Source organism: Meriones unguiculatus, chromosome 15, assembly GCF_030254825.1.
Source record: "Meriones unguiculatus strain TT.TT164.6M chromosome 15, Bangor_MerUng_6.1, whole genome shotgun sequence".
Taxonomy (NCBI): Eukaryota; Metazoa; Chordata; class Mammalia; order Rodentia; family Muridae; genus Meriones; species Meriones unguiculatus.
Window position 1 is genome coordinate 70,802,864 of NC_083362.1, and position 11,810 is coordinate 70,814,673.

Sequence of the window (11,810 nt, forward strand, 5' to 3'; positions counted from 1 at the left end):
CAAGAAGATTTGCTTTCATTAAAAGACACAAATATGGGGCTGGAGAGATGGCTCAGAGGTTAAGAGCACTGGCTGCTCTTCCAGAGGTCCTAAGTTCAAATCCCAGGAACCTCATGGTGGCTCACAGCCACTTATAATGAGATCTGGTGACCTCAGGCAGAACACTGTATACATAATAAAGAAATCTTAAAAGCAAAGCAAAACAAACAAACAAAAGACACAAATATTCCCCAGTGGCTCATAATGGAACGATAGATCAGCCTGAGACATGGGAAAATATCCTTCCTTCCTCAGAGCTACTGTTAAGCACGGGGCTACCAGTAATCCCCAGTGAGGAAGCACTTGTTGGCAAAGGCCCAGCATTCTTAGCAGCAATCATTTGCACAGGACAAATGTGGGCTTGTGATACAACACCTAAGTGTAGGGCAATGGGTAGGACACTTCCATAGTCCGTGTGATAGGGGCACTTGTGTTACATGCAATTGGAAGGAATCTTCATATATGCTAATGATGATTTGTTCCCTTTAAGTTAGTTTTCTTGGATACTTTTTTTTGTTCTTTTGAGATAGGGTTTTTGTAGCCGGACAAGCCTTGAACATTAGCTGAGAATAGCCTTGAGTTCTTGATCAATCTGATTGCACTGTGGTTGAGTCATTTTCTATTGCTTCGGAGAGGCACCACAACCAAGGCAACTTGTAGAAGAAAACATTTAATTGGGGACTTGATTATAGTTTCAAGAATGAGCCCATGGCTGTCATGGCAGCAGGCATGCAGGCATGGTGCTGGAGCAGTGACTGAGAACTTAACATTTGACTCATAAGTTGAAAGCAGGGAGATAGCCTGCCTGGGCCTGGTATGGGCCTGGGCTTTTGAAACCCCAAAGTTCCACTAACTGAGGCTCAAACACTGAAATATACAATCCTATGGGTGTCATTCTCATTCACACCACCACAGACCTCCCTGTTCCAAGGACTAGAATTTTAGGCCTGTGCTGCCATGCTTGGGTCTTACTTTAGTTTTCCCTTTGAGGTGGCCTAGCTGTGTGTCTGAGATAGATTGAGATGGCCTAGCTGTGTGTCTGAGATAGATTGAGGTGGCCTAGCTGTGTGGCTGACACTAACTTGGAATTTCCCAGGCTGACCTAGAACTCATGATCCTCTGGCCTCTGAGTCTTTTAGTTCTAGAGTTGCAGGTGTGAGCCACTTAGAGCCAGGCCTTTGCTCTTTTTAATGTTGAATTCTCTGCGTAGAGATGTTTCTGTCACCATTCTTTCAACATAGAACCTATGTGGAAATGTGGGGACAAACTTCAACAAGACCCATGCTTTGCTTGGGTGATGATGGGCTTGGGGAAAAGATGGCTCTGGAAATAATCATGGGTTGGTGGGGGCAGGAGGATCTGTTGGACTGCCAGTCTTACAATAAACTTGTTTGCTTGCCCAAGCTCCTTGTCTCTCAGGCCTTTGACAGAGGCAATAGCCAAATTTGGATCTAATAACCCTAAAGGGCAGTAGTGCCTTGAATAGAGTTTTTAAGGAAGAAGAGTTTGGGGGAGCCAGCCAGCCTGCTGACACTGGCTCCAGGGTCTATGCAGTTGCAAACCCTTTTTATTTCTTATCCCTAGTTTTCCAATCTCTTGCTTAAACGTAACGTGTATGTATGTATGTATGTATGTATGTGTACTGGCTGTTTTGTGAATCAATGTGACACAAGCTGGAATCAACAGAGAGGAAGGCGCCTCAGTTGAGGAAATGCCCCCATGTGATCCAGCTGTAAGGCATTTTCTCAATTAGTGATTAATGGGGGAGGGCCCAGCCCATTGTGGGTGGTGTCACCCCTGGGCAGGTGGTCCTGGGCTCTATAAGAAGGCCAGCTGAGCAAGCCAGGGGAAGCAAGCCAGGAAGCAGCATTCTCCATAGCCTCTGCATCAGCTCCTGTCTCGAGGTTTTAGCCTGCTTGAATTCCTGTCTTGACTTCCTTCAATGATGGATTGTGATCTGAAAGTGTAAGTCAAATAAACCCTTTCCTCCGCAACTTGCTTTTTTGGTTATAGTGTTTCATTGCAGCAATAAAACCATGACTAAGACAGTATGTATGTATGAATGATTGATTGATTGAATGAATGAATGAATGTATGTTATTTGTGTGTCTGTCATAGCACAGAAGTCAGAGGATAATTCTCAGAACTTAGTTCTCGATTCCGAACTATATGGGTCCTGGGGATCAAACTCAAGTTCTTGGCCTTGGCAACGTCTGCCTATTGAGCATCTCACAAATCCTTTCTTTTTGTTTTTCTTTTTGAGACATGATTTCAGTATGCATCGCAGGTTTGCCTGGAACTCACTGTGTAGACCAAACTGGCTTTGAATTTAAAGAGGCTCACCCACCTCTGCCTCCTGAGTGCAGAGATTATAAACACCCAGCCAGGCTCTTTTCCTTTTAACCGTAAAGTCCAGGCTTAAGGATGGAGCCCTTGGAAGGCCTTTACATTTTATGCAAACTCACCCCGCACTTCCCTACACAACCAAGGAGGTGGTCAAGCTCTTTTTCTGCTCTGTTCACCCAGCTACGGGTGGGTGACAGGCGCTTCCTCACCTGTCTCTAGCTGACTCTTTGTTAGCTGTTAGCCTGGGTGAGCATCACCAGTCATGCCAACCTCAAGATGTTGCTGGTCTAGCCACTGGGGGGAGGGTACTGCTAGCCAATAATTAGATCAGGTTCTCTTTGTTCTCACGTATTCATGATCAACTTACCATTTTTAAAAAAGATTTATTTATTTATTATTTATACAGTATTCTGCCTGCATGTGAGCCAGTAGGCCACAAGAGAACATCAGATCTCATTATAGATGATTATGAGCCACCATGTAGTTGCTGGGAATTGAACTCCCGGACCTTTGGAAGAACAGTGAGTGTTCTTAACCTCTGAGCCAGCTCTCCAGCCCCCAGCAGCTGACCTTTTCACCAGGACAGAAAGCCAACCCTATCAACAGGATAACAAACAAATGCCTCAAAAAAAAAAAAAAAAAAAAAAAAACCCTCTTCCTTAGTGCCACAAGCAGCTCGGTGAGAGTAAGAACGGCTGGGTCTATGATAATGTCCTCAAGCTTGTTTCTTACTGATGATGGTGGTTGTGTTACTGAATGTGGTACCTGTGGTTTGTGGTTTGGCTTACAGTTCAAGTCGCCCTAATATTTGGTGCAAAGATATTAGACTATGTCTCCAACCTGTGCAAAGGTAAACTTGACTACCTGGAGCGGCTCTCTGACAATCTGCTGCTGAAGATCATCTTCTATCTTGACATGGAAGATATCTCCAGGCTCTCTCAGACATCAACCAAGTTTGCTAAGGTAACAGTCCCTGTTGCCGTGTGGGCTGCACCAGGAGCCCTCCCACTGAGCTAACCCTGGGCTCCATATTTCTGTCGTTTCTTATTATTTAGCTTGTTGGTCTCTCTCTCTCTCTCTCCATCTATCATATGTGGGTGTCTGGCCTGTGTGTGTGTGTGTATGTATGTACACTATGTGCGTGCAGTACCCCTGGAAAACAGAAGAGGGTGTCTATTCCTCTGAAACTAAAACTAAAGGCAGCTATGAGCTACCGTGCTGTGTGGGTGCTAGGAACCAAACCTAGCTACTGCGCAAGAGCAGCCAGTGCTCTTAACTCCTGAGCCACCTCTCTAGGCACTGTTCTGTTTTCTATCTATCTATCTATCTGTCTGTCTGTCTGTCTGTCTGTCTATCTGTCTGTCTGTCTGTCTGTCTATCTATCTATCTATCTATCTATCTATCTATCTATCTATCTTTTCAACCATCATCCATATAGCTAGCTATTTATCAAGGTAAATGTGTGGTACATGTTAGCCTTGAACAACAACTACTACTATAATTTCTTCTTTTTGTTGTTGTTGTTGTTTGTTTTTTAAGTGTGTTTTTTTTACATCTATTTATTTTATTATGTATACAATGTTCTGCTTGCATGTTACCCTGAACACTAGAAGAGGGCACCAGATCTCATTGTAGATGGCTGTGAGCCACTATGTGGTTGCTGGGAATTGAACTCTGGACCTCTGGAAGAGCAAGCAGTGCTTTTAACCTCTGAGCCATCTCTCCAGCCCTGTTTGTTTGTTTTTTAAAGTTTTCGAGATGGTTTCTCTGTGTAGCCTTGGCTGTCCTGATTTGCTTTGTAGACCAGGCTGGCCTCAAACTCACAAAGATCTGCCTCTACCTCCCTGAGTGCTGCGATTAAAGGCTTGAACCAGCATGCCTGGCTTTCTTTTTTGTTTTTCAAGACAATGTTTCTCTGTGTAGCCCAGATTGTCCCAGGACTTATGTTGTAGACTAAGGTGGCCTCAGAGATTTGCCTGCCGCTGCCTCCTGAGTTCTGGAATTTAGGATGTGGGCCACCATGTTTTCCTTAGCTTTGAATTTCTAATCTTTTTGTTTCTACCTCCTAAGCACTGGAATTATAGGCCTGTGCCACCATGGAAAACTTATTTTTCTGTTAAGACAGTTGATACTGTCTCTTTCTGTAGTACAGGCTAGCCTTGAACTCATGGGAATTCTCCTGCCTCAGCCTTCCAAATTCTGGGATTATAGATGTGAACCACCACACCTGGCTTATTTGTATTTAATCTCTATAGCCATTTTGACTCCTGCCTCTATGACATGCACTGTCCTAGACACCCAAGCAACAAGAGGGCATTATTCCCACCCTCAAGGAACATGCTATCATATATTAGAGAGCTAAACAGAGTCAGTTGACCGCAGTATAATATGGTTTGAATAGAAACAGTCATGCAAGGTACAAGGACTGTATGCTAAGTGGTTCCTGTGCTTTGCTTCTTAGAAGTGGGTAACTCTATCTGTTTTTAGGGTTTCTCTGTGTAGCCTTGGCTGTCCTGGACTTACTTTGTAGACCAGGCATCGATCTGCCTGCCTTTATCTCCCTGAGTGCTGGGAATAAAGGTGTGTATCACCATGCCCGGCCAGAGTCAACATAACGTTTTCTTCCCACAATACAGTAAAGCTGTCTTTATGATCAGAATTTATTTTCAGTATTCTAATTTATTAGTATGCATAATCTTTATTTATTTCTATTTATTTAGTTTATGTGCATTGGTATTTTGCCTTCATGTAATTCTGTATGAGGGTGTTGGGTCCCCTGGAACTGGAGATACAGACAGCTGTGAACTGCCATGTGGGTGATAGGAACTGCGCTGTTCTTCCAGAGGTGGTGCTCTTAACCACTGAGCCATCTCCCTGCCCCTCTCTTTATTTCTGAGACCAGATCCCAGTATAAATTAAGTTGCTGTGGAACAGGCATGATCCTCTTGCCTTAGTACCCCAAGTGCTGGGCTTATAGGGTGTGGCATCACATCTAGCTTACATTTTTTAGACTTGACTTTTATTTTCTACATGTGAAGGACGAGAAATAAGTACTATGAGTAATTATTGTTTGCATACATCTTTTGAAAATATTTTATTACTTTTTGGAGGAGGGTATTTTCAAGACAGGATTTCTCTGTGTAGCTTTGGGAGTCCTGGAACCAGCTCTGTTGACCAGGCTGACCTCAAACTCACAGAGATCTGACTGCCTCTGCCTCTGAAGTGCTGTGATTAAAGACCTGCACCACCAACTGCCCAGCTTATTTTTTATATGAATTAATTCATTTGTTTATTTATTTTGATAAGGTATTATTATGTAGCCTTGGCTGGCTTGGAACTCATAGAGATCTCCCTACCTCTGCTTCTCAAAAGTGCTAGGATTAAAGGTATGCACCACCAGGCCCAATCCAGGTATTCATACGTTAAAGAAGATGCTGAGGTGATCAGAATCCACTGGTAGGGCCCTAGTGAAAGCATCTGCCAGGGCCTAAATTTGTTGTCTTGTGCCATTGCAAGGGCTTGGCAGGAACTGGCAGCATCTGGGGATCTCTGTCCTCATGCTGGGCATCTACTTCCTTCAAGTTCTCAGGCCTACTCTGTTTCTCCTGTTCTCACTGTTCTGCCTTTATTGCAGCCCAGCTTGCATTGCATAACATTCCCAGTGCTCTGGAGCCAGGCTGTCCGTATGTATGTTTGTTGTGTGTTTGTGTGTATGCATGGGTACACATGCCATCGTGTGTGTATGGAGACAGAGGACAACATTGTGGAGTTAGTTCTCATCTTCCATCTTTATGTAGGTTCTAGGGGTTGAACTTGGGTTGCCAAGCTTGCATGGCAAGTGCCTTTACCTGCTTCACCATCTCTTCAGCCCTTTATTCTCTCTCTCTCAGATATCATGAATATAGTGTTCTGCTTGCATGTATGCCTGCAGGCCAGAAGGCTCCAGATCTCATCACTGATGGTTGTGAGCTATCATATGGTTGCTAGGAATTGAACTCAGGACTCTGGAAGAGCAGCCATGTGCTCTTAACCTCTGAGCCATCTTTCCAGCCCCTCCCCCCTGAACCCTTTTTAAAGGTCACTACGTAACTGTGGGTGACCTTGAATTTCTGACCTTCAAAGTCCTGGGATTCCAGGCATGTGCCACCATACCCAGTTTATGCAGTGAACCTTGGACCTAATGTATATTGGATAAGCGCTCCACTACGTGAGCTGCAGCCTCAGCATTTTTTTTTTTTTTTTGAGACAGTCACACTATGTAGCTTTGGTTGGTCTGGTACTTGCTATGTAGACAGGTCAACCTCAAACTCACAGAAGTCTGTGTGCATCTTTTTCCTGAGTGCTAGGATTAAAGATATGCACCACCATGCCTACCTCAGTTTTTTTTAAATTACATGTATTTATTTGTTTATCTGTGTATCTATCTATCTATCTATTTTTTTGTGTGTGTGCATGTATGTTCATGCACACTTTTGTGCCACAGTATTAGTGTAGAGGCCAGTGGACAGCCTCTGAAAATTGATTATTTTTTTCTACTTTGTGGGTTCAGGGGAATCTTAAGATATCAGGCTTGGTAGTAAATGCCTTCACCTACCAAGCCATTTTGCCAGCCCCTTGGATCTTTAAGTATTGTACTCCCCCCACCATTTAAAAGACTTGTGCATGTTCATCCATGTTCACTAGGGGCTGAAGCCAGGGCTTCATATATACTAAACATGCACATTGATGTGGCTATGGTGCTCACACCTGTCGTTTCAGCCTTTGAGAGGCTGAGGCAAGAGGATCCTGTGAGCTGGAGGGCAGCCGAGTCTACACAGTGAGCCTTGGCCAATTAGAGCTACATGGTAAGACCCCCATGCATCACATGTACTAGCATGTCCTACCTCCCTTGACTTTTATTCCTGTCAGACTGAAGACTCCCTTCACTTAAGTTGGTACGTCTACCTTGGCAGAGTACCTAGCTTAGGACAGCTCCAAGGATATGAAGATTTCTCAGTGATTAAGAGGGATTGCTGCCCTTCTAGAAGACTTGAATTTGGTTTCCAGTGTCCATGTCAGCTGGATCACAACTACTTCTAACTCCAGCTCCAGGAGACACACACCCTCTTTTCCCCTCTGAGGAAACTTCACACACGTAGCATATACACACAGGTGTTGCTAATGCACACCTTTAATCACAGCAGCAACTAAGGATCTGGTGGGCTCAGTGGCTTTATTTTTCCGTATGAACAAAGAAGCCTCCTCAGAGCTTGACTCACAAGAGAGCAACCCTGGAGGTGGCTTGGATTCTAGACAGACAGAGTTCTACATCTGTCAGGCAGGGTTCTACACCTCAGATGGAAGGCCGACCCTGAGCTGAAGGACGTTCACCGAGATGCACAGCCACGCAGCCGCCTTCCATGGGTGCCTGCTTCCCTTCTATCCTCTCTCCCGACCCCCTTCCCTGCCAAGGCACCAGAAATGACCCAAAGAAACCTCCAGTGTACTTAGAGAGGCCAGAGACTCAGGTTGGGATGCAACAGTGACCACATTCCTTGTGGTTTAGAAATGAGGTAAGATGGGTGCCTGTAATCCCAGCACTCTGGGAGGCACAGGCAGGTGGATCTCTGTGAGTTCGAAGCCAGCCTGGTGTACAAAGCAAGTCCAGGACAGCCAAGGCTACACAGAGAAACCCTGACTTGAAAAAGAAAGAAAGAAAGAAAGAAAGAAAGAAAGAAAGAAAGAAAGAAAGAAAGAAAGAAAGAAAAAGAAAGAATTGGGGACACTAAGCTTCCTTGCACTTGAGATCTGCCTCAGAAACAACATAACAAAATGGCTGGGGTGGTGTCTCATAACCTGGAAGACAGGAAGGAGGATCTCTGTGAGTTCTAGGACAGCCAATGCTAATAATGAAACACTGTTACAAACAAACACCACCAAAACAAAACACTCTCCACTGTCAGATTTTAGCTGAGGAAGCAGATTTAATTTTTTTAAGTGTGTGTTTGTGTGTGTGTGTGTGGTATGTATGTGAGCAGGTAGGTGTTCTATAGCATGTATGTAAAGGTCAGAAATTCCAGGGATCAAAGTCAGGCCTTTGGACTTTGTGTGTGTGTGTGTGTGTGTGTGTGTGTGTGTGTGTGTGTGTGTAGAGACAGGCTTTTCTGTGTAGACTTGGCTGCCCTGGACTTGCTTTGTAGACCAGGCTGGTCTTGAACTCACAGAGATCTACCTGTCTCTTCCTTCCTGAGTGCTGGGATTACAGGCATGCACCACAGCACCTGGCTGGCCCTTGGACTTTTTAGAGAAGCAATTTTCACTGCTGAGTCACCTCACCAGTCCACAGGGATGTTTATTTTCCTTGAGTCCACAAACTCCCTTTGAAGGGGATCCCCAATTCCAGACAAGGAGAGCAGGTGAACACACGGCTGTCAGGTCTCTCCCTATGTGGCTTTGAGGGTGCCGAGGGGACCTAGAGAATGCGTGGGTAGTGTGTGTTTTACTGTCTGTGTCATTATCTTGAGTCAGGGTATTACTATGTAACCCTGACTGTCCTGGAACTCACTATATAGACCAGGCTGGCCTTGAACTCATAGAGACCCACATGCTTCTGCTTCCCAGGTGTCGGGAATGACAGTGAGCGCTGCTTCTCCCAGTGCAAGATCCACGCCATACTATTCTGCTCCGGGGATGGAGCTCAGTGGTAGGGCTTGTGCTTAGCGCCTGCGAGGCTCCGGGTTCAGCCGCGGGCACCCTGGGCTCCAGGGGGAAACTGTCTCCCCAGATAGATGTTTGCACAGCAGCTGGGCACCTTTAAACAAGCACCAGGCCAGAGAACTGGGCTTTGTTCTAGCTGCTCCCCATCCTGAGGCAAACATTCTCTCTTGTCCGTTCTGAGCACCGTTTCCTGGTTTATAAAAAAGCACAGGTTTTAGCTTGAATCCACTCAAGCCTTTTCTAGAATTCCCATGTCAACTTCATACAGGAATTCTAGCTTAGCACCTCCAGGGGGTACTAATCCTATGATTCGCTTTCACTGCCTGGCAACTGAGCCCCAAAGTTTGGGGTGCTCAACAGAGAAAAACAAAACAAAAACAAAAAACCCAAGCATTTTCACCTGGCGTGGTGGAGCCCGCCTTTAGCTCCGGCACTCGGGAGGCAGAGGCAGGCGGATCTTCGTGAGGCCAGCCTGGTCTACAGAGCGAGCTCCAGTATAGCCAAGGCTACACAGAGAAACCCTTTCTCGAAAAAGAAAACAACAACAAAACACAAAACAAAAAAGTCAGGATTGTGGCACATTTTTACTCGAAGCACTCAGGAGCAGAGGCGGGCAGATCTCCGTGAGTTCAAGGCCAGCCTGGCCTAATAATGAGTTCTATGCTAGCCAGGGCTAGATAGCAAGACTGTTTAAAAACAAAACCCTCAGAAATGTTTCAGGATGAAACCCATGATTCAGTGTCACTGCTTCATTTGCCTGGTGTGACTTGTAATGGCTGTCCCGGTTGCTGTTTATGCAGATTTGGGGACGAGCTTCACTAGTTCAGGTTGGCCTCAGTTCTCTGTGAGTGCAGCCGTCCCAGGTCCTTCACTAGGTCAGCCCAGCATTCCACCTCACCAGCTAGCAGAAGCTACCTTCAACTTCCCAGCCTCCCGCCTTCCCGTCCCAAGCTCCTCCTCATCAGTTAATGTAGTGCCCGGGGCTGAACCCTCTGCCTCACGAATGGCAGGCAAGCACTAATACTCTACCAGCTGAGCCCCGGAGTCACGTCTTTTTCATATACATATAATTTATATGTGCACTGGTGTTTCACCTGCATGTGTGTCTGTGTGAGGGTGTGGATTCCCTGGAACTGGAGTTACAGACAGTTGTGAGCTGCCATGTGTGGGTGCTGGGGATTGAACTTGGGTCCTCTGGAAGAGCAGCCAGTGCTCTGACCCGCTGAGCCCATCTCTCCAGCCCCAGGTCTCACATCTTTACTGAGTGCAGGACTTGCTTTTTTCCACTGCTTCTGTGGGTGTCTGTAGATCCTGCTGCACTTGCCTCTTTTCTGGCTAGAGCAATTTCTGAAGGCCAAACCTTCCTGGCACCCGAAGTCACGCCTTGCCTCCTAGATAGCAGGCGGTTTGTTTCATAGCGGTTCATGAGCTGGTGGATGGCGTGTCTTACCCTGCCCCTGGCTCTCCCGCCCCGCAGCTGTGCAAGTCCGACCCACTGTGGGAGCAGATAGTTCAGACGGCCTGTGACACCATCACCCCCGACATGCGGGCCCTGGCAAAGGACGTGGGCTGGAGACAGATGTTCTTCACCGACAAGATCCAGCTGCAGAGGCAGATCTGCCGGAAGAGGCAGAAGCAGAGGCAGGCAAAGCAGAAGGAGAAGCAGAAGAGTATTTAGGGGCTCTTCCCACCAGCAGGGGCCACAGCCTGCTTCTCTCACGTCTACCTCTCACGCTCTCACCTCTCACCTGTTGAACAACAGGTTTTGACGTTAAGCGATTCTGGGAATCACTTGCAAATCTGATTTTGCACACACACATGCAAATCCACCCAGTCCCTTGCTTGAGCAGCCTCTTCTGTCCTGCTCAGGCCAACCCCACGGCCCAAGTACTAAGGGCGATGAGACAGGAAGCTCAGGCCGCCACCTTCCCCGTCCCCTGTTCCCCTGAGGAAAGAGGCACCTGTTGTGTGTGAACTAACAATAAAGAGATACTAGCTGGCTTGTGTTTTTGTTTGGATCCCAAGCTGGACTTTGAGGATGACTTTGAACCCTCTTGCCTTCACCTCTGCACTGCCGGGACTCCAGGCATTCACCACCATGCCCAGTTCATAAGGTGCTGACCTTTGTGCCAAGTGCACACTGTATTCATGGCACCCCCTCCCTACCCCCAACACGGCACATGGCTGCTTAAATGTCTGTTCTGTCTAGGCATTCAAAACAGCTGCTTGGCTTTTGATTTTTTCTTTCCCCCGATGTTGTCTTACCTGCATCTCTCTGTAGAACGGGTGTCTGGGAATCTCCACCCAACACTTGGAGGCGCAGGTGCCAAGGGAGGCACCCCAGGAGAGCACAGCTGCCTCCTCACTTCATCCAGCAGAGTTTTTATCCATTCACTGTCCTTGTGGACCCGGGGCGTCATCTACCACACAAACATCCCCTGACAGCCCTGGAGTTCAGGCAGCCCTTACTTAGAGGATGGGTACCACTGTTTAAACTGCCACTTCTTCGAGGGAAAGCGCTGCTTTCTGAAGGGAATGCAGACAGCCAGCACCTTGCACAGGGATCTGAAGAGCGTAGACGGTGGGTGACCAGTGCAAACAGTTCACGTGGCCCAGGGATGCGCCTCCTCTGCCACACAACAGGTTGAAGACCTTGTCTTTAAAAGGAGGTAGGGCCTGGCGGTGGTGGCACACAGCTGTAATCCCAGCACTCGGGAGGCAGAGGCAGG

General features: G+C 46.8%; 1 protein-coding gene across 1 annotated transcript in view; it reads left to right on the forward strand.

Moving 5' to 3' along the window:
• Nucleotides 1-11,330, forward strand: part of Fbxo36 (F-box protein 36) — a 66,970-nt gene extending 55,640 nt beyond the window's left edge. The window contains exons 3-4 of the mRNA XM_021650854.2: nt 3,176-3,348; nt 10,559-11,330. Of these exons, the coding sequence (XP_021506529.1) occupies nt 3,176-3,348; nt 10,559-10,759 (374 nt within the window). The 3' untranslated portion in view covers nt 10,760-11,330. The remainder of the gene's footprint in view (nt 1-3,175; nt 3,349-10,558) is intronic.
• The last annotated feature ends 480 nt before the right edge of the window (nt 11,331-11,810 follow it).